This window comes from Excalfactoria chinensis, chromosome 2 (assembly GCF_039878825.1).
Source record: "Excalfactoria chinensis isolate bCotChi1 chromosome 2, bCotChi1.hap2, whole genome shotgun sequence".
Taxonomy (NCBI): domain Eukaryota; kingdom Metazoa; phylum Chordata; class Aves; order Galliformes; family Phasianidae; genus Excalfactoria; species Excalfactoria chinensis.
The window spans coordinates 99,538,645-99,560,215 of NC_092826.1; the positions used below are offsets into that span (position 1 = coordinate 99,538,645).

Consider the following 21,571-nt stretch of genomic DNA (forward strand, 5'->3'; position numbering starts at 1 on the left):
CCAGATGGGGCCTCACAAGAGCTGAGTAGAGTGGCACAATCACCTCCCTCTCCCTGCTGGCCACCCCTTTTTAATGCAGCCCAGAACACAGCTGGCCTTCTGGGCTGCAAGCGCACACTGCTGACTCATGTCCAGCTTCTTGTCTACCAGGACCCCCAAGTCCTTCTCCACAGGGCTGCTCTCAAGGGGTTCTTCTCCCAGTTTGTATAAATAACTGGGATTGCCTGGCCCAAGTGCAACACCTTGCATTTGAATCTCATTAGGTTCATATGGACCCACTTCTAGTAATGTTATGTAGAAGCGTAAGCTATGCCTGCCTTCACATGGCAAAAGATGATTGCGTTAGCAGTTCTCTGGCTATTGCCAGTATTTTCTGCTAAACACATGTTATTTACCTTTGCAAAGGGTACTTTTGATTTATTCAATACTGTGAAGTAAATGAAACATGACTAAATTTGCTTCTCTTCTGAATATTTCTGAAGATATTATCACAGCACTGTGAGGTCAGAAGGATGCTGTTCTCCATAGAGAATATATTATCAGTGCTGAATTCCAAACACCAAAGTCTACATTGAATCTAAAAGTACACAGACTGGCTGTGTTTAGAGAGAAATTCTGAAAGTTGATCCCATAGGGAGAGAAAAACAGAACTCTTTCACCATTATTATTAATCATATTTTCCTGACTTCTTTCAGGTGCTAATATGCCTTATATGTCACAACCCACTAGTTATGACTATGATGCTCCGCTAAGCGAAGCAGGGGATCTGACTGAAAAATATTTTGCCTTGAGGGAAGTCATTGGTATGGTGAGTCTCCCTAGTACATGTGTAGAATGGTTCTCTGAAATATCCCAGGTCTGCAAACTTTCTTGCTCTTGTGTTGGTTACTGTTTTCTGCAGGAAAAAAGCAGTGAATTAGAACAAGGTCACTAGGCCAGCTCAAACCCTTGTGAAAAAGGAGTTGCACCTCTCTGATTTTTCCTGCTGTTCCAAAGATTCCCTCCTTACTTTCAAAGGAGATACAGTTGCAGTGTTGAAGTGTTGTCTGTGAGTAGAGATGGAGGACAAATTAATAGGGATTTTTCCTTGCTGCGCTGACCAGGTTCTTAGTTGGCTCAAGCTGGTCACTTGATGTCAGACGATAGCACTGCTGCTTTATGCTTTGGATGTCTGTCTCCTGTACTTCATGTTGTTCTTTTGGGTCTTGTTAGTAGGAGTATGATTATCCAAGAGAATGCATCTTGCTTTAGAGGTGCCACAAACTGTAGATTGTGCGTGGGACCAACTTTTCCTGTGCTATAAAAAGTGAATAGTATCTCTACAAACTGAAGTCTGAAGTGAAATATGGAACCTTCATCTGGATTTTGAATGGACTTGTATTGGAGGCCATTCAGAGAAGGCTTAAAGACGAAGTCCTTGGGAATCCTGAAGTTTATACTCTCTTCTCTCCCTGCTGGATGTCAAGGCATTCCCTATTCATTAGGAGGCACTCTTTTGGTGAGAGTAGGATTTCTGAACTTATATTATCTTTAGGGTAAAGCATGCCTTTATCTCCCCACCTGTAGAAGGCCTGGTAAGAAGTGTTTTCTTACTTTTCTCCATTATTCCTAAGCTTTACATTGATGGGATAATGTTTGATAGTCTTTTGAGGGTATCCTCTAGGCTGGATACAGCTTTTTCTCAAGAGAAAAATTCCGATGCTTCCTGTTATTGAGTTATTTTCTTCAAGGCAAAATCTCCATCAGAAATGTTAGCAGTGTTCTAATGCAGTGAGGTAGTCTTGATAAGATCTTCAGAGTAAGGTCACTGTACATTTCTTTTGGTGTGGTGTTTCTCTTTTCCATATCCATGGGATCTTGGTGAAGGCTTCCTGTCTCTGCTATGTCTTCTCACCCTGTGATAATATGTCTACTCAGTGCAGGTTGAGCTAACGTTGATGAAAGAAAGTGAAGCTGACGATAACTAACAACTGCATTCAAAACATTATCTGTGCTACAAGGCCAACTCATTTTAATCGTTAGTCTTAAAAAGTTGGTTTCAGTTAAGAAATGTAATAATTTTTTGACTGAAACTCTTCCCTTTCTTTCAAAAGCTGGCAGCATTTTTACCATTTGGGCTAAATTTTTCTACTTCTTATTTCTTTTTTGGGACGAACATAGTTTTTGTTTTGTTTTGGTGTGATTTTGTTGTCATTTTTTTTCTTTGTTTTTAAGGCTTTTGATTATTTTCAAATATAAAGAGGAAGACATAAAACAGTTATCTGTAATAACAATGTGTTTTAATTAGTTGTTAGTTGAGTTTGACATGGAGATGCTAAGAATTATACTGCTATTTGTTTAGAAAGCTGTCAGACCAATTAAACAAACAATAGATTGTCTTGGTGTGGAGAAAAGCTTTTGAGCATTAGTTTTATGCTTTATATGCCATATTAAGGCCAACAAATCATGTTTTGTGCAAAACCTTCAAAGTTAAAATCAAAATCCCAAAGGAGAATGCTCTTTAAGTGAAAGAATAGGTAGGAAAAGCAGACATAAACCAAGGAACAAAGAATGGGAAGAAAGAGAGGGAGGTGGTATGGGAAGAAGGGAAGAAGATTGTAGGCTAAAAAGGCATGTGGCAGAGTCGTTTTCTAGATTCAACTCTTTTGAAAGGTGTCCAAGAAAATGATAGGCCCCTTTCTAGGAATGCTGTAAGTGATTATTGCTAGAGTTGTGGGGCAAGTAAGCAGTAATCACTTGGGAGGGTGCTTCCATGACAGGTTTCTCTGTGATGGATAGGCAGCTATGTAGACCAGGAGCAGAGGGAAGGATGTGAGGGTTGCTGTTTATAGAGCTGTTGGGGAGGCTTATGGTTTCTGTGGCTGTGGGTTTGCAAGCTTCAGGTCTCCTTGGACTTTTTTTATTTATTTTTTTAATCACTTCCACATTTGTTTCTACGTTAGCTTCCTGCTGGGTTGTCATGCTGAAAACAGCTCAGTAAGTGCCTGACAATGTGTGTAGTAGGAATACCGGACAAAGGAAGGTGGACCATGGATGCTGCCTAGGTTGCTGTGAAGCTCTGCAGGTTGGAAGGCTGATGAGGATACCAGAACCAGAGATTAGAAGAGGAGAGCAGGGCCCAGGCCTGGTGCACATATCAGATGGATGTGTGCAGGTGGGGGGAGAGATGGTAAACTCCGGGAGCTGAGGTTCACCTGTGTGTGAATCAGTGCCAGGACTCTAGCAGCACAAAGGGCATGCTCTGCTTGGGTTGGAGGCTGTCGCAGTTCACTGTGTCCCCTGAGTGCCCACAGCATGTAGAATGGTGGAATTGTGATGAACTGGCTATGACTTATTTTGTTTGTGAGAAGTGCAACATTAAGCTATTAAGACTCTCTTTATCTAAGTTTTTCTACAGCCTCCTCTTTCTCTGTGAGCCACTAGGGATACCACTGGTGCCCAGCAGCCTAGTAGCAGCTAACAACATTATTTTCCACTGACTGTGAGGTTTTCACAAGTATTTCTAAATGAAACCTGCCCAGGAGGTAATAGACTAGCAGGCATGTGTACACATGCATGTGGAGTATAATAACACTGAAAAGAAAAACGTAAGAGGGTAATAATTCCTGTATGGAAGTTCTGCTGAAGAAAAGTGGGAGAAACAGATGGGAATACTGCCCTACAGACTTGGAGAAAGGTTAACTCCAACTCCACTGACTTGTGGATGACTCCAGGTCTGACAGAGATGGTAATGCTTGCTATAGCCACAGGAGGGCTCCAACAATTCTTTGACAGCTTTTAGTTTTCTGTCACTTTATTTTGAGGGGTTTTGCTGTTTTTATTTTTTATATTGTTACCTCAAGTTCAAGACTTGCAAAAAAAACTATGTTTACTGCAAGCGATCCAATCAGATTTTTGTTTGTTTTTTTATAAGCCTCCCTCTGAAACTGGGTGCCAGTGTAATCCACTAGCACAGTGGGGCTATATACTCTCAGCTATAGTTCTACTTCCATAAGTTGTAAAATGAAAAGCAGGAGTTTGTTCAAGACGTGTTTGTATTTAAGTTTAATGTCCTTTTTTTCCCTCCCTTCTCTTCCTAGTATAACAAGTTACCAGAAGGTCTGATCCCTCCAACAACGTCCAAATTCGCCTATGGGAAGGTTCGCTTGCAGAAGGTAAATTGACATCTGTAATATGCTAACTGTATCTTTCTGTAATGCTGCCTGTTAGGTTTTGTTTTGTTTTTTAACATGTGTTTGAAAGTGTCGTGGCAGTCTCTAGATATCATACAAAATAGGAAGGTAAACCTCAAAAGCAATTTTTCAGGAAGGGTAGGACAGAGCTTGGGAATTAGAAACCATGCCCTTGCTGGAAAATGATAGATGTATGTTATCTAGACATTAAAAAAAAAAATGATTTTTACTACATGCCATTTGTTCAGGAAAGTTTACTAAACTAGGAGCAATACATTCTTAGCACAATAGAGTCTTAGTTGTCTGAGAACTGCTGTGTAAGTAATGTAGCAGGAGAAATACTAGCATAAGAAATATTTTTCTGTAGTTGGTGATGCCTCTGATGGTGAAGGAACAGGTGGTATCTTTTAGGTAAATACTTTGAGTTCTTGTAAATTTCAAAAATGAAATACTTTTAATGAATTGGGATCTCTTGTCAGTATAGTTTCTTGCAAGAACCGTGAAAATCTGTAACTAATGAAAGAAATTCAATTAACTTCTTGCTGAAGGAAAAGCATCTTTGAAAACAGACGTGACTGATCAGCACATGAGTAGCTAGGACTCGTCCATAGCACTATCTTTCATGGTCAGTGATGATTTTGTGAAGTGTGGTTGATAACTTGTTTCCTGCACTGAGTGTAGAATATGACTTGGGGGATTAAAGAGACAAACAGGTATGAACTTGTCTCTATTCAGTTTGCTGCTCGCAGTCTTATTGTTTGGAGGTGGAAGATTACTGTGATTGCTGTAAGTAAATACTGCAATTCATAACAGTTCAGTTTTTATTTTGTGTGCTTAATTTGGCAGCCACTGTTCCAGTCAGTAATTTATCTGATCTGTTATGCACTGCAGCTGAAGTGTTGGAAAATTTGGCGGTGATAAGGCTTTGCAGATGTTTTTCAAGTCATCCCACTCAGGTGGTGGGCAGGAATCAATTCTTTGTACAAGTGACACAACTTTTGAATTTCTTACAAATTTATATCATTTTCATCAATCTCTGTGTATCTTCAAACCTTTTAGGTCAGGGTTGCCACATGAGGTTTCACTGAAACGGTTACATTTGTTAGTGACTAATTTTATACTGTTATCTGTACACCTACCCACTTCTGCTGCTATAGTGGGTTGCAGGCATTCGGGAACCTTGTAATCAGATTTTGCCTCTGCTCTTTATCACGGTTTATGCCTTTCAGGTAGGGCAGTCCAGTTTCGTGGGAATTATATATTTTCTATTTCCTGTCTCCAAGAAATAAAAGCTGCAAAGCATCTGGGCCAGAAACCTGTCTTATAGATGTGTGGTCAGGGCAAATGACTAAACTGGCTCAAGTATCACAGCTTTGACCTGACCATTACACTGGAAACCCTGTTCCTTTACCTTCTACCTCCACCACTTCCCGCTTCTTTGAGGAGGTATGTTTTCTTCTGTACCCAGCAGTTCTAGAAAGCAAGATGGCATTCCTAAACTGCCAGGTGTGAGATTCCAGTCATTGTCTGCATATTTATTGCCATCTGTACTGAAAGCCTCTAGAATTGCTTCTGGTAAGAAAGTTGTTTGTTCTCTGCAAACTCACTGTTTAACTTCAGCCACTGTTTACTCCTCTGCTTGATTAAAGTGCAACACAGGACAAGTCACAAATCACAGAGTGTTTGTACTGTTCCTACCAAAACTGTCCAGTCCTGCTGTGACATGGTTCAGTGCTCCTTGTCTAGAGAAACCTGAATGTATTTGGGTGACTTGTCAGAGAGGAAACGTTGGCAATAATGTAACTTTGATTTGATAATCAAGGAATTGGACTAAATGATCCTTGGAGGTCCCTTCCCACGCAGGATATTTTATGATTCTACAATAGTAGTCTTCTCAGCTGTATCAATTTGCACTGACAGTGCTGTAACATGTACTATATGAAAGCTTCACTGTGCAGTTGGGTTTCAGCAGTTAGTTGTTTATTCCAAGCATCAAATCCACTTCTGTGAACCAACTCTTGTGACCCTTCTGGTGCATGGCATGCCTTACAGAGGCTCGTGTAATTTAGAGAGCAGGTTACTTTCTAATATTTCCACAAGATATTCGGGGACAATTCAGTACTTGATCAGCAGCTCATTACCTCTACTTGAGGAGGAGAGGTCTTTGTGCTACTACTACTTTTTAGATGTTTGCAGATAGGTTTCCCTAGCTCAAACTGATTTGTGAACTCAGCGTAACTGTAAGGAAATAAAACAGTGAAACATCCTCACCCATCCAGAGGGGGAAGAAAGAGAGGATCTGTTTAAAAAATAGACCTAGGGATGCTCCCATTGCTATGGGAGAGGACAGAAATGCAGGCAATGAGGAAATAGCTTGTTGCAGCAATAGAAAAAAGTGTTGGTGGTAGGGAATGAGGACAGGCAGAGGTTCAAGCACTGGGACAGGCTCCCCAGGGAGGTGGGGGGCCACCATCCCTGAATGTGTTTAAAATCCATTTGGATGTGAAGCTCAGGGACATGATTTAGCAGAGAGTTGTTAGAGTTAGGGTAGTATGGTTAGGTTGCAATTGGACTTGATCTCCTTTAAGATCTTTTCCCACCTCAGCAATTCTATGATTCTAGGTAGAAAATCAGCAGATGGGCTTGAGAACTTTGTGCAAGAAGTCAGAGTTTAAGTCCCAGAACATGGGAAATGTCCTCTGCAGATGCAAATGAAGGTGTTTTCCTGTCCACAATGTATCTGGTGGCCTTGAAGGCTTGAGAACAGGTGGTAGTTTCTGGACACCATTCAGAGGGCCCTGAGGAGTGCTTGGTCTCAAGGAAATGCCTGCCCCAGCACTGTGGCCTGCAGGCTTGTAGATCCTGTAGTTGTGCTTGCTTCTTAGGCTGTGAAGAGCTTAAGTAACAGCTATGAGTATAGTAGCAGGCAACCTGAGAGGTCTGAGTTGGGGACAGAATTTGAGGTACAAATAATTCAAGCAGACTGGTGCTGCCAATAGTTCATACTATTCCTGTTGCATCTGTTTTCTTTCTTTCACTTTTGATCTTTCACTTTGGTTTTGAAAATTTGCCCTGGAGGATCAAAAAGTGTTGCTTTTATTTGTTAGTCATCTGTTGGTTGGGTTTGTTTGTTTGTTTCTTCTTATTCTTAGAAATTCTTGACCAAGTTCCAAGTTGGTAGTTTTTTAAATTTACTGGCTTTTTGTGAAACAGAATCAGTGGGAACCTGCAGCAAAAGCAGACCTTGACTTTGTTTTGTGCACACCACTTAAGAGTGATAAGCTTAATAGAAGATTGCAAAGAAATGAGTTTTTACCAACCTAGTACATAAGTCAAACACACAACTCACATGCAGAACAGAAGCCCCCTTGATAGCATAAGCTTAGAACAACATTAGACAGACACATCTACAGGCTGATTCTCAGTTTGTGAAGGCCCAAAGCAGCACAGAGCAGCAAATGTGGGAGCGAGCTACTGTCATTAGAAATTTGGGAGCCATCATTTGACAAACAGCTTTTTGCCTCAATGAAGGTATTTAGCTGTGGACTACTGAGGAAGAGCCAACCTTCAGGTAGTGAAGGTGTTGCCCTTTGTGTGCTTGTGGTCTCCTCTTGCTCTCTTATTCCTAGTTAGAGCTAAGTTCATTTACATCTATGTGTACATACTGAAGAAATACTTGCAGATGCACAGATGATTCATGTCTACTTCTGTCACATATAGAAAGATTTTAAACCAAACAGTGTATATTACTGTATATTATTTCAGCAGATTTCTTTTCATATATGCTGTGCAAAAATTTAATATCTCCATTATGTAGCTAGCCTAAGAAGTTTATATTGCTGTGGATGCATGTAGAGAGTTTTCTCTTTATTGTAAATATGTGGGGTTTTTTGTTTGTTTGTTTGTTTTAATTAATTTTAATTATTTTTACTGTTCTTTTTGTGAGTATTTGAAAGCAAATCTACATTTGAGAAGAACTGGGATGCATGGTGTATAATTACCAGAGCTTTCAGAGAAACAGTCTGAGATCTTACATGAACAGTATAAATGCTATTGACTTTTTGAGCTTGTTAAACATTGTGCATATTGGTACATCTTGAAGAACATCAGATTCATAGTTGATTTTCAGACAGGGTTGTAGATGAGCAGAAAAACTTTCTAAGCACAAATTTAAGCTGCAGATGGCAACAAAAAGCAATTTAGTTGTACATATGTACCTTTCTTAATCAACAAGGTAGTTAAGCATGTGACTGGCCTGTACTTTGCTACTAGTCTCATTAAAATCAGTCCACCTATTTATACGTGACACTAAGTTACAGCCTTAAAGTTTCTAAAACCATGTTACCTTTAGACTGAATTTTACTGCTTTTTCTGTGCTGCAGGTGGGCACTGTGTTGGAGGTTCTTGACAGGCTGTCACCTGCTGGACCAGTGAAAAGCACTTACCCATTAACCTTTGTTCAGCTCAAGCAGGTAAGGATTCCCCTGGTAGGCATTTTGCTGCCATTTTGCCACTGCTCTTATTTCCAGTGTATTACACCTTATTTCAGCACAGGAAGTAATTGTGCTGGAAAGGTGTTCAGGATTTTTTGGATAGGAGACCTTTCTGTATTTGACAGCCCTACTGTTTTGCACCCAAGTTTTTTTCTTTTCATGAGTGTAGATGTATATGCAATATGTATTTATTTCCTCACCTGCTGTCAGAGTGAGAGCAATGGATGAAACACTGCTTTTTCATGAAGATCAGGGAGCCTGGAGTTGGGGAATGCAATCCATCTGATGCTTTTTTATGGGCCTTTTACCTATTTTTTGTCCTTTTCTTTTACTAAATTCTGGTTCAAGAGAAGATGTGGCGGAGGAGAGATGTCTTGTGTTGCAACTCAGTGCTCAGGGCATTCACCTCACTGGCTAAGAAAAATACATTACTTTGTGTTTTGCTACAGCTTCTGCTGACTCCCACTCTCCCCTCTATTTTTTTTTTACCCCTGTTTCACTGCATCAGTTTCCCTGTTAATTGTGGTGACTTCCATAGCTTCCCTCACAGTGGAAGATCTTTCTCTTGCTGCTGAGTGATGATGTATATTAGCAATATACGGCTCCCTTCTGTGCTGAATTACACAGAGACTGGAACATGGGTGCTAATTGCCTGCAGATGCATTTCAGCAGGTGCCTGGGATATTTTCTAATCAAGTAAGGATTCAAAGTTCAATTTTTTCCTTTCCAAGACTTTAATAGAGAGGTGTGGGAGAAGCTACAGTAAGTAGCACATTGTAGCAGAATGTATTATCTACTTGGTTTTTATTTCATCCTTTGTTCTTCCCACCTTTGAACTCTTGTTTAGGAAAGCTCCTGAGAGGGCGTTCAGTGGAGTTGCATAATATCTTCCCACATTTTCTTTTCATTTTTCTGGGCACCCTGTTACAAATGTAAGGTAAATGTCATAATGATAGCGGGCTGGAAATGGTTTACGCTTTTTTCTTCCTGGCGTCTTCTAGTCCAAGTCTTAAAGATAAATGGTTTTGTGTCTGCTGACAATACATCTTTTATCTCGTTTTTAATTTGTGTTTCGCTTTGTGATGAGAAAAAAAGATCAAATGACTACGGCTTTGTTTATTTACTGCTGGAGAACATAGTGATAATTATCCTGTAATGTTCCTGATAGTTTGTAAAATAGGTAATGTTGACCTGATGAATGTGTTGGTTGACAAAGTGCACTTTGCTACATGAAAAGTTATGAAGAGATTTTAATTGATCATTATGAAGAAATTATACTATTAGACATTAATGGCTTAGTTTTATTGAGGAAATACGTTTGTAGCCAAGACTTGTGTCTTTTATAGTTATGTAAATTTACTACTTATGTTTATAGTTATGTAAATTTAAACATGGAAACTGGAATTTACACACATCACCTAAGAGTCAAAGTGAACTCTAATCTGAAGCTGGTATCTCTGGTAGATGCTTTCTGAAGCAAATGAAAGTTTTTTTCGTTTCAATGTGAGTATGTGAGCAGGAATGTGAGATATTTTACTATATGACCACAACTGAAGCTAGAGAATAAGTTAGTTGATTAATCTGGGGATTTTTTTCTTTCCTTTTCTGTTCTTAGTATTTTGGGTTTGTGCTGTACAGAACGAAGCTTCCAAAAAACTGCACAGAGCCAACACAACTGAGCTCACCTTTAAATGGAGTCCATGATCGTGCCTATGTATCTGTGGATGGGGTAACCATTATTTCCTGTTGTCCATTACTAAAATGAGTGGCCTTCATGAAAGATATGAGCACAATCTGCTTTTTTTTTTTTTTTTTTCTTTCTGCAGCTTACCAGAACAAATTTATTAGATATCACTTAATAAGATGAAGAAAGTATACAGTTGATGAGTATACAGTTGATTTGTACTAAATGTTTGTAGTAATGTTTTAGAAATTATAAAACACTATTTCAGTTTTTGAGGTACTTGAATGTTGATACACATTCACGACTTCAGTGAAAAATAATTAGAAAAATAACTGCTTACTTGAAGTTTTTTGATACACATACATACACACACACACATCTGTGGATACACACATGTACACTTGATGGCTGTCTGCAGTGTGTTCACTGATGTTGCCATGTCAAGCTCTTCTTTCCTGACGTGAAAACGGGAATAAATAAAGCTAAATATTGATGTAAGCTTAACCAAGACATTAATCGTCTCTTAATCTCTGACACTTATAAATTTTTTTCAGTTACTAGATTAATGTTTTGTGAATCAAGTGCAGCAAAAGCCACTAGAACTTGAAAATTGATTTAGTTGAATTAAACTACTGAAAGAGATGACTTCAGTTGGATGAATGTAACCAATGCAACTTGTACATCAAGCTGATGTACTGAGATGAGAATACTGACATACCAGGTTTTGGAGTGTTTGTTTGTGTGTGTGCTGGTGTGTAAAGGAAGGAAAAGAAAATACATATATGTATTTCTTACCTTTACCCCTTTCTTTTATTTTTGTAAATTGAGGAGAAAGATGGCAGAGATTTTTTTGTTCGATGATCATGGTTTTCTTTTTGATGTAATTCATATAGGTTCAGCAAGGAGTCCTTGAAAGGGGCAAGTCATTAATGATAAAAATAACTGGAAATGCTGGAGCAAATCTGGACATCTTAGTAGAGAATATGGGCCGAGTCAACTTTGGAAAATACAATAATGACTTCAAGGTAAGGAGAAATTTTAAGATGTGCAAAACTGTTTGGATAAACTCAAAAATAAGTTGGAAATCTATCTAGCCTTGGTCATGCTTAGTGGCTTGTGAATCGGGAGGTTGTATTCCTGTGTGTATTTGTGTGTACACACATACTTCTGTGTATCTTTTTGTGTCCCATTTAATTTATCAGTAGTGTACTCCTACATTTTTAGTGCACGTGAGGCTGTCTTGCGAGCACTTCACCATGCCACACTGCCAGTTCAGATTTGGACTCATCTTGTAGAGATAATCTTCAGAAAGCTTCCAAACACTCTTAAAGCCACACTACTCTTTGGAGCTGTCACCTCCTGCCACTAGCAGCAATACCACATAAGAAACCCTGAGAAAGGCAGGGAGCAAAAAGGAAAGTTATCTGGTTTTAGACTTAAGAGGGTTCCCAGTGCTGAGTGACATTTTGTAAAGAAGGGAGAAAAGTGTTTTAGAGTCTAGTCAGGTATGTTTCTGCAGTGTTTATGGCATGCTATCTTATTTTCTTTTTCAGTTTTTGATGTTAGTAGATTGCAAATAGTATCATGGCAATGATAAAAGAAAGCTTTACAGCTAAGTTGAGAATTACAGGTCCCAAACTGCATGAATCTATTGTAAACTGCCACTAGACTTGGCCTAAATTGATTTGGCAGTGTTTTCCCAGAAAGTTGGTCAAATGTTTGACCATACAGATTAATAACTGTCTGGTGACTGTGGGTTCCCTTTGGTACTGTGGGCAACACCATCGGTGGAAGCCCATGTTTCTGCTAAGTCTAAATTCTGTCTGTGAGCAGAACTGAGACTTGTCCAAAGTTTATCTTGCTTAGGTTGGATGCAATAGGAGGAGAAAGATAAACATAAATGTCATGAGAATAAAGACAAATGCTCAACTGTACCATTGCGTTATTAACCAAAGGTACATATGCTGTGAGGAAGCAGGAAGAGTGTATAAATCTTGCCTTGCTTTCTGATGAGATTCAAATTTGAATTGAGTTTGGGACTGTTACAAAATCCAGTTTAATAGTAAAACATAGATTGGGAATAATCTTGTGAGATCACCAGCAGTCAGATTCGCCTGTTCTCACACTTGTGTTTTGCTGTCATGAGGAGGATGGGCCTCTTTGCATTGGTAAAGAAGTTTGTATTGGTTATGGTTAAGCAGCACAGAAGGTTTGATTTAAAGGAGGCTAGTTGGCTGGTTATCTTATCAAGTGTGTTATGATGTGGATTTCTAGGTCTGTCTCCAGTTATTCCAAGACTCAAGTCGAGGCAAAGCAATCTGGATTTTAGGATTTATAAAAGTCTCTGAATTGAAGTATAAGCATCTGAGTGTTTTCTGTGCTTGTTACATAATACTCCAGAGGGTAGAATTAGTGCTTACTTAAACTGTCATTTCAAGGCTCCTTACTTTTTTTCTGAGTGGCAAGAGTTCCCCAGTGTTCCATTTTCATCTAGAGGCAGGAGAAGTGTTGTCTTGATTTACTTAGGAACAGAACAGGTGATAAGGAAATTTATGTACTTGTTGCTAACCTGCAGTAATAGCATAAAGGGTTGGAGACTGGAGTAGGGAGGTGCTCAGTGCTGCTGTGGTTAAGCTGAAATTCACACTTAGACCAGGGTTTCAGCTTGTCAAAGATAAAATGAAAGCAAATATAGTGTATGTCCACTGTGAGAATACACCTCTGAAAGCACAGTCCTTTCACGCAGAAAAAGGAGACACTGTCCATGTAACTTTGGAGAATGTGTGTTGTTTATTCCCATAGATTCCAATAATATCTTAAGGCAGATATTCCTGGTGTTGATTTTTGAAAATGGGGAATAATTTTGCCTTGTTTTAGATATTCTATGGCTTCAGAAATGACATTAGGGGAAGAGATTTCCATCTTGTTAAGCCTTGGACTTTCAAGACAGTAGGGTAGCTTTTCTGAATTTTGTTCAGCTGCTTTTTTCTCACTTTTTTGAGTTTGAAGTGGAACTTGGCATCTGTCTTTTGGGAAAGAATCTTAAGCAGTTATTGGTTTTAAGACATCCTGCTGGTCTAGGCCTGTTGCTGAAAGGAAATGCAGGAAGGAAGAGTGTGGTTTCTGGTTTTTTTTTGGTTTTTTTTTTTTTTTTTTTAAATTTTTATTTTTTACATGCTCACTGCCACTTACATCTTTATTTTACTTGGAAAATTCGTGTCCCTGTCTGACCTATTGCGTGTGCATTCTTATGCTGACCAAAGGAAGAGTGATTTTTAGGCACCTCAATTCATTTGAAAACCACGCCATTCTTAATATCTGAAGTTGGGTGGGAGACAGATTAGAAAGTTTTGGCCAAAGCTTTGTTGCATTACTTCAGCTGATTGCCAGATAGAGTAAAGTTGAGGTTGTAGAGAAGAGTTCTGCCATTTAACTCTGTGCAGATACTTTATTTTCAAGTAAGAAAAATAAGTTCCTGTTCTGCTTACACTGATGACTAGGCTTGCGATGTCAGTGCAATGTTTATTAGGCATCAGAACAGACACGCTATGTATTGTCAGCCCTCCATGATAATACAAAGTGTTTTTGCTTGCGCCTTTATTCATATAACTTCTTGTTCCTGTTTGTCTTATGGTGGTAGCCGCAGAACTTCAGTTGTACTGAAAAACAGCGTCTATGCAGGGTCTGTTCAGGGGATTAGATGGATGTAGCAGAATTGGCTTAAAATTAATTCCTCATTTTGCAGCTTTAGAGATCATTAACGTAACACAACTAAGAAGAGCATTCAGGAGAAACTTAATGTTCCTTTTACTCCTCTTAAACCATGACTTTGCCTTGCCTTTTGCATTCATTGTGTGACTACCCTGGTACACTTCAAGAGTGCACAGTTCCATGGAAATGAATCAGGACTATGTGGGCTTGAAGCTGACTGTAAATGTAAAGCATCTTACTGAATTGGGGTCATGAAGCATGTGCACTGATTTTGTGATACTGAATGCTAGCTGAATAAGGCTTGTAGGAAGTAAATACTGCTTTCTCTGCTATTGTGCAGGTTAATATCTTGAGTTCGTGACTCAGTGTTACCAAATCGCTAGATGCTATCTCAAAACTTAAGCTACGTGACCCTTTTTCTGCTTTTTATTAAGTCCTGTGTTTTTTGAATCATGCTCATATTAAACAAAAGTAGAAATTTTCAGTTAATGGGGGGAAAAAAAAGGTTGAAAAAGAGACTTGGGCATCAGAGAAAGCCCAAAACTTTGAAAAGAAACAGCACCTTCACAGTGAACAAATTAAACCCTTTATTCTTAAGCAGAACTTATAACTTGTTGAAGCCCAGATGCTTGTCTTTCCATCTTTGATTCTGAAAAGTTTTTATTCCTGGTTTATAATTGCATCTGAATAACTTCAATAGCATGAAGCTAATGATGTGTGTTTTTTCTCATCCTTAGGGTCTGGTTTCAAATTTAACTCTTGATCAAGATATACTTGTTGATTGGGAAATCTATCCCCTGAATATAGATGGAGCAGTGAACCATTTCATTCCTGGCTACCCTGGCCATCCAAAGAGATCTGGTGGCAATCCACAGAGTTATGAAGCACCTGCCTTCTACACTGGTACACTTTCAATTCCAGGAGGGATTCCAGACTTGCCTCAAGACACCTATGTCAAATTTCCTGACTGGACAAAGGTACAACTTTTGCTGTTAAAACTTGAAGTCTACTCAGACAGCTACTGAAACTTCTATGGAAGGTCAAAGTCCACCTTTCTGTGGCTTGGTAGAAGTATGTTGTGGTGAGACATGTCAAATATATTTGAATGCCTAGGAAACTTGGTTCAAGTGAATCTGGAGATAAACCACTAAGAGGAGGGAAACATACTCTAAAGGTGCAGAGTACTGGTCTAGAAAAGGGGGACTTAAAAAAAAACCACAACAAACATAAAAACAACCAAGAGCAAGAAAGCTGAGCTAACAGACTACTTAGAAATGCTGCATTTAGTAGTTGTGGGTTTATCTTGTTTGTCTTGTCTCAGCGTGGAATAGAAACAGCTTTTTGGAATGAGGGAGTGTGTATGGGCGTGGAGATAAAACTATAAAAGTATATATTCTTTTTTGGAGCAAGTGAGATGCTAGAGGATACTTCTCTGGTTGTGTTGTTTAATTAAAAGTAACTGTATTTGTGGAACTGTGTGAGAAACTACGGATCCTGTTAGGAAGCATAGAGAGAGTTGGGCACTGCTAGTGGTGTGCCTGTCAGTATGGATCCAGAAAATGTTACTGCCTGTCTTCTGGTGCTTGCTTATGGCTGGACTGAATGGGTCAGAGAGCAATGCCACGAGAAGCTTGTGAGCAGGTGTCTGTTAATAGGGACTTCTGACAGGTTTGGAGTATAGCTAAAACAGAAAAGAGTATGTTTTCAGGGTGCCATGCTTGAGACAGCCTGCAGAATGATTAAGGACCTATTCATGTTGTTAGTGGGAGACACATAGGGCAAGAATGTATAAACTGAAGCATCACTCCCCTTAGAGGCCTCTGGAGTTAACTCCAGACATTAGAGTGATGATGTAGAAAAGTTATTCCTTTTGAAATAGTTTACTTATTGCTGTTAAGGCAGAGTAGGAGAAGTTGCTGGTGATCCGTGTACAGCATTTTAGTGGTTAACAAACTTTCCAGTATGCAGAAGACTGATTCATTGCAGGCTTTTAGTGCTGCTTGCACTGAGCTTGGATGAGGAAGTCTCATAGTCTCTGTTTCTATACATGTACAGATCTTGCACAATCACAGAATAAAATAAAAACATAGTTATTTGCACAGGAGCTGGAATCTGGGACTTTTGCAGTAAATTCTGTGATGAATCACAAACCATCTTCCTGTCTTTGAAAAGGCAAACATGTCCAGGAATTCTTAGGTGTCAATGGGAATCTTTTCATCTGATTTACTGCACGTAAACTTATGCTTTATGTAGTTGGTATACCCTCTGAAGTGGTCAAGGAGAAGAGATCCCAGACAAAATGTAAATATGGTTATTGGATGGATCCTTCAAGCTTTGTATGGGTTAGACTAACTTTTAAAATAAGGCACCCAGGAGTAATAAGATTGAGGTGAAACCAAGTTTGGGGAGAAGAAAGACAGAATCTTGGACTTGCAGATAACTCTACCAATGAGCAAATGCCTATTAAGGCAGAAGGCTGTAAGAGATTAAATTCTACTCAAGTCCTACTGGATACGGGTCTTAATTCCTTGAGTGACACTGCATAATTTGCTAATGGCGAGGTATGGAGAGGAACTCTTAATAGGAGCAAAAACCCAGGTGTTTGAGTACTTCAGAATCCACACAAACAATGCTTAAGAAAACATGCAGTTCTAAGAAGTATCCTGCCTTTGCCCTAAGGCAAAGGATATGACATGCTGGATAGCCCAGAAGGATGCAGCACTGGCAGTCATGACCTGTGTTAAAGCTCACTCACCTTTGAAAACCTTTCCTATTAACAAAACTTCCTTCATCCTCACTTCAAGAAGCATGGTATTCCAACAGTATATATTACTGAATATGCGGTTAGATTTATCAGATTATTATTATTATTATTATTTTAATTTGAACAGAAAAGAGGATTTGCAGTCATGACTGTTCTTCATTTCTGTGGTATCATGGGTTGTAGCTGCTGACCTTGATAGAGGAAATCTTGTTTCTGAAGATAGACATCCACTCCTTGCCTGTGCTGTTCATGTTTTAAATGTCAGTTTGGAAACGAGAAATGAAGTTCGTGGTTTTACTGGAAAGATGAGATCGAGATCAGAAACCAAGACCTGTACGAGTGTACCTGCTGCACTAGAACTCTAATGCAGTTGATTCCTACACTAAACTCCCACTTCCCAGAGGAGTTACGGTCACCCTGTCTGGTAGTTAGTCTACCGTATATTAAGTGCACTTGCAAATTCATTTTGTGTGTTGGGTGGGTAGCTTGCGTCAATGTCATGTTTTATGCTAAAACTAGTATAGAAGTAAAATAATAAGCTTGATTTAAAAAGCTCTTGTCCTAAGGGGCAAGGTGTATTATTTCTGATGTATTAAAATACATCAGAAGCAAAAATGAACCAAGATGAACTTGATTTAAATATGAAAAATGTTTGAGGTCAGAGTTTATTAACCCCTTGGCATGGTAAGATTTAGGATCTTAAATTGTGATATAGAGTGATAAAATAATTCATCAGTATTGACAAATGTAGCAGATCCTTAAAAAATTATCTTGCAAGTTCCACATAAACTTGTTTTAATAAATACTAGAAAAAAGGAAGCAGAAGAAAAATGCCTCCAGAACACTTGGAACAGGAAGGCTCAGTGTACTATGTTTGTGCTTCTGTAGCTCTTTGAAGTATTATCTGAATTTTAGCAATCCTAGTTTCAGGTTATTTTTAATTTTTATCCATGTACATCAGCTCCATGACTGCATTTCCCCTGCATTCAGATTACTAAAGGCTAAAGCAGGAGAACACAGGTGAAATTATCTATCCCCATCCTCTTCCTTGGCTTCTGAACCCTTTGTAAATTGTCTGACGTGTTGAAAAGGACAATTAAGCAGAATAAAAGCAGGTGGTTTGCCCAGATCAGCTTATATCTTTTCTAATGAACAGTGCAGTTCACCTCAGGAATCCATTTGCAATTTTACTGAACGTTTGCCATCTCTTCAATTTCAAAGCATCTGGAAAAACCTATACTTGTTTCCCTGCAGCATGTGCACTTTCTAGTGTATGAACGACTGTTTTCATTTTTACATTATTTTCTTGTTTTCTGTTTTTTCGTTTGGGATGCTTGTGATGTTAAAACAGTATTTTAAACTGTTAAGGCCACTTCCATTGTAAAAAGTATTTAAAGAGCTTGTATGCTGAGTTAACCACAATGTTGTTGAATTTATATTACTGCTAGCAAAACCTCAACAATTTTGTTTCAACTAATGTAGAACACAGTACCTTTGTACTGTAATTTCACAATTTCCTTAGTTAACTAAACAACTAGAAGTATAATAAACATTGGAATTTAATGTGTCTGGGCAAGCTCTACATCTTATTTTGTGAAATCATGCAAAGGAAAGGCGTACAAAGATAATAAAATATTGCATTTTATAGGCTGCAACTGAAGAATTAGAATCTGATTTCTTCTTTTGCAAGTTCTTCCTCTCTTCAGTAATCAGCTTCAAGCAAGTACAGTTTTCAGGGCTTGCTTTGGTCTGAGACTAGTTACAGAATTCATTGCTAGAAACCAACAGATCTATTTACCGAAGGACTGTCATATCTGAAGTCTGCAGTATTTGACCACTTCATTTTAAAACAGCAGCAGAACATCAGGGAATTTAGATTCTTTCAATTATTTCTAGCATTTTCTTGAGCAGATTTTCTATCCTGGTGTCCTATCAAACTGAATGATGGAGAAAATTCAGTTACAATGTGAAGCATGTTATGCTTTAAAAAGTTTAGTTATTTGGTCATTGTCAAATTATTAAAACTTCATTATGTTTTCTTTCTCTTTTAACAGGGGCAAATTTGGATCAATGGCTTTAATCTCGGTCGCTACTGGCCAGCCCGTGGCCCTCAGTTGACCCTTTATGTTCCAAGCAATATACTTGTTTCATCAGTGCCTAACAACATAACAGTGTTGGAACTGGAGCATTCTCCTTGCAGCACCTTGCTGTGTGAGATAGAATTTGTAGACGAACCTATTATTAATGCAACCACACAGTATGTAAATGATACACCCCCCCTGTTTGTTAGAGACATGTGGCTGAGCCATCTATAATGATTTGAGTTGTTCTTTACCTTCCCCCTATTTTGCTTCCCGTTTCCTTTAAACACAGTTCCCCTTTTTTCAAGAGAGTCAATGTCAATCAGTACATTGTCTATCTGAGACAGCTTTTTAAATTCTTCAAAGACTTTTTTTTTTTAAGCTGGCTAGAGTTAAATACTCAAATTCTCTTCAAAAAGGAAAGTTTTAACTTCGGAGTTTGCCATGAACCATGAAACTGAGCTCATCTAGAAGATAATTGCAGCATCAAAGTCTACTAAAAACATACTTCTGTAGACTGCATTACAGGAACCCTCTTATGAAACTGGAGAGAAGCCTACAAAAGGGCTGAACAATCCCACAAGCCCTCTGCTTGCTCATGTGGCCTGGTAGGTCAGTGCTGCCAGTAGACTAGCAATTGCGGCTCTTTTTTTTTTTTTTAATTATTTTTATCTATTTAGTATCAAAATCATTTTAGTCCATGCTAAAAGCCAGCATTGAGTGGGCCTCCATTTTTCACCTCCACGCAAATTGGTTTCTTACGGGGGCAATGAGAACAACTTGTGGAAGAGAGCACTCATGCAAGCTGATCTGTATAGCAGCAATGCAGACTGTGGAGAGAGACTTGCATTCTGTTTCTGTCCCTTCTGTAGAGCTGATCAACTGCTTTCCTTCTGCTCTCTCCAAAGAGTCTAATTAAGTTGACAAGTACTATGACATACATGAAATATAGGTTGTTTTGGTTGGACCATAGTCTCTAGTTAACTTATCTGCAGAATGTAGTTGTTAAATGAGCCTCTCTTTTTTTTTCTTTCCTTCTTTTTCTTTTTTTCCTAATTGACATGGGACGATTCTTTTTCATAGGCTAGAACCTTGGAAGCAGAAGGTTTTAAGTTAAAGAATTTGAACTCTTTTATTCATTAATTCATGTCTTCTGTTTTGTTCCAGTAAACCAATAATCTTTGTAAGTGCCTGTTATTTGCAAAGATATGCAGTTGATGTCAGAAAAGCTGACATTCCACAGCACACTGAATCATCTCTTTAATTCTTAGAGTGTTGTTACCAATCATGCGAACTTCTTTGTGAGATTTAAATAACAAAAGATTAAGATAATAATGTTGAATATTTTCATGATCTGAGGTTGCTCCTTTTGGTTTTTTGTCTGACATTATTAAAATGGTTCTTTAAAGATGAAATCCTTCCTGTGATTACTCCGGAGTGAAAAAGGGAGAGGTGGAAGATTGATTTTAAAGAGTTGTGGAAGAAATGAAGTGCTAAAGTCACTATGAACAAAAAATTCTTCATGTCTGGTTTGTTTCGTTATGAAGATTAGTGTAAAGTAAAGGCAATGAAAGTGGTTGTAATGGGCTGTGAGGTCTCCCAGGGTGCCACTCTCTCCAGAGACTGCCAATGCAAAAACATGGCTATTTCTTCTCAGCTATTGCAGACTGCTACCCTCAATTGAGAAGAGAATGAAAAGGAGCACCACTCCCTTATTGACACCTCTGGAATGTGTTTGATGGGCTGACTGTTGTAGGAGCTTCCAGACCAGTTCATTTGAGCTAGAGAACTTTGAGTCTTAAGTTCTTACACTAATGCAAGGTTTTATGACTGTGAGATTTGTGTACGGTGCCCAAAACACTTCATTCTCTGTGCTGACTCCAGAATTGTTTGTTCTTTGCATCATCCATATGCAGACCTTGGAACATGCTCTTAAAGTCATTTATTATGAAGCTGGGCTTTGAAAGTAAGGAATGGAACGGAATTAGTTTCATACTGGTTGTGGGTTTTGTGGCGTGCAGTGTGCAGATTAATGGTACTATTTAGATACAATTCCTACAACAGTTAGTGCTTTAAAAGGAAGGAGTATTGTCATTTTTCTGTCAATTAGTGCTGTGAAGAGACTGGATAAGTTGTTCATCCTGTAGCTCTTAATATCCCTCGGTGCTCAGTACTGGAGCTGCTTCTATTTAACATTCTTATCTTGATGATCTTGATGAGGGGATTGAGTGCATCCTCAGTAAGTTTGCAGATGATAACAAGTTGGGAGGGGATGTTGATGTGCCTATGTGATTCTATGATTCTGTGATTCTGTAAGACAGTCAAGAACAAAACGATAAAACAAACTCAGTGTTTTTCAACTAGGTCTCCAGGTAGCTTCAATAATGCACCTGCTTGTTTGTTGCTTTCTGGAAAGTGATTTGTTGTCTACTGAAAGGTGAGGCCTTGATTCCTGATCCTGATCTGCCTGCAATTAAAAACAGAGTTTGCTAAGTGGTGTGGTGTTTGTGTGAGAACATGAAGGGAGTTCTCTCTGATTAGTAGCATTCAGAGCAATTATCTACCATGTGGAGCCTGTTGCCACTTGTTATTTCTTCATTTGTGGCTTTGTCTGTGTATGCTGTGAGTTTGTGTTCTCAGACCACGTAATGCACTGGGTACCTAAG

The 21,571-nt window shown here is 38.8% G+C and overlaps 1 protein-coding gene across 1 annotated transcript in view; it reads left to right on the plus strand.

Moving 5' to 3' along the window:
• Positions 1-21,266, plus strand: part of GLB1 (galactosidase beta 1) — a 42,423-nt gene extending 21,157 nt beyond the window's left edge. Inside the window, exons 10-16 of the mRNA XM_072329007.1 lie at positions 696-808; positions 4,080-4,154; positions 8,555-8,644; positions 10,281-10,394; positions 11,243-11,374; positions 14,798-15,037; positions 18,879-21,266. Of these exons, the coding sequence (XP_072185108.1) occupies positions 696-808; positions 4,080-4,154; positions 8,555-8,644; positions 10,281-10,394; positions 11,243-11,374; positions 14,798-15,037; positions 18,879-19,139 (1,025 nt within the window). The 3' untranslated portion in view covers positions 19,140-21,266. The remainder of the gene's footprint in view (positions 1-695; positions 809-4,079; positions 4,155-8,554; positions 8,645-10,280; positions 10,395-11,242; positions 11,375-14,797; positions 15,038-18,878) is intronic.
• The last annotated feature ends 305 nt before the right edge of the window (positions 21,267-21,571 follow it).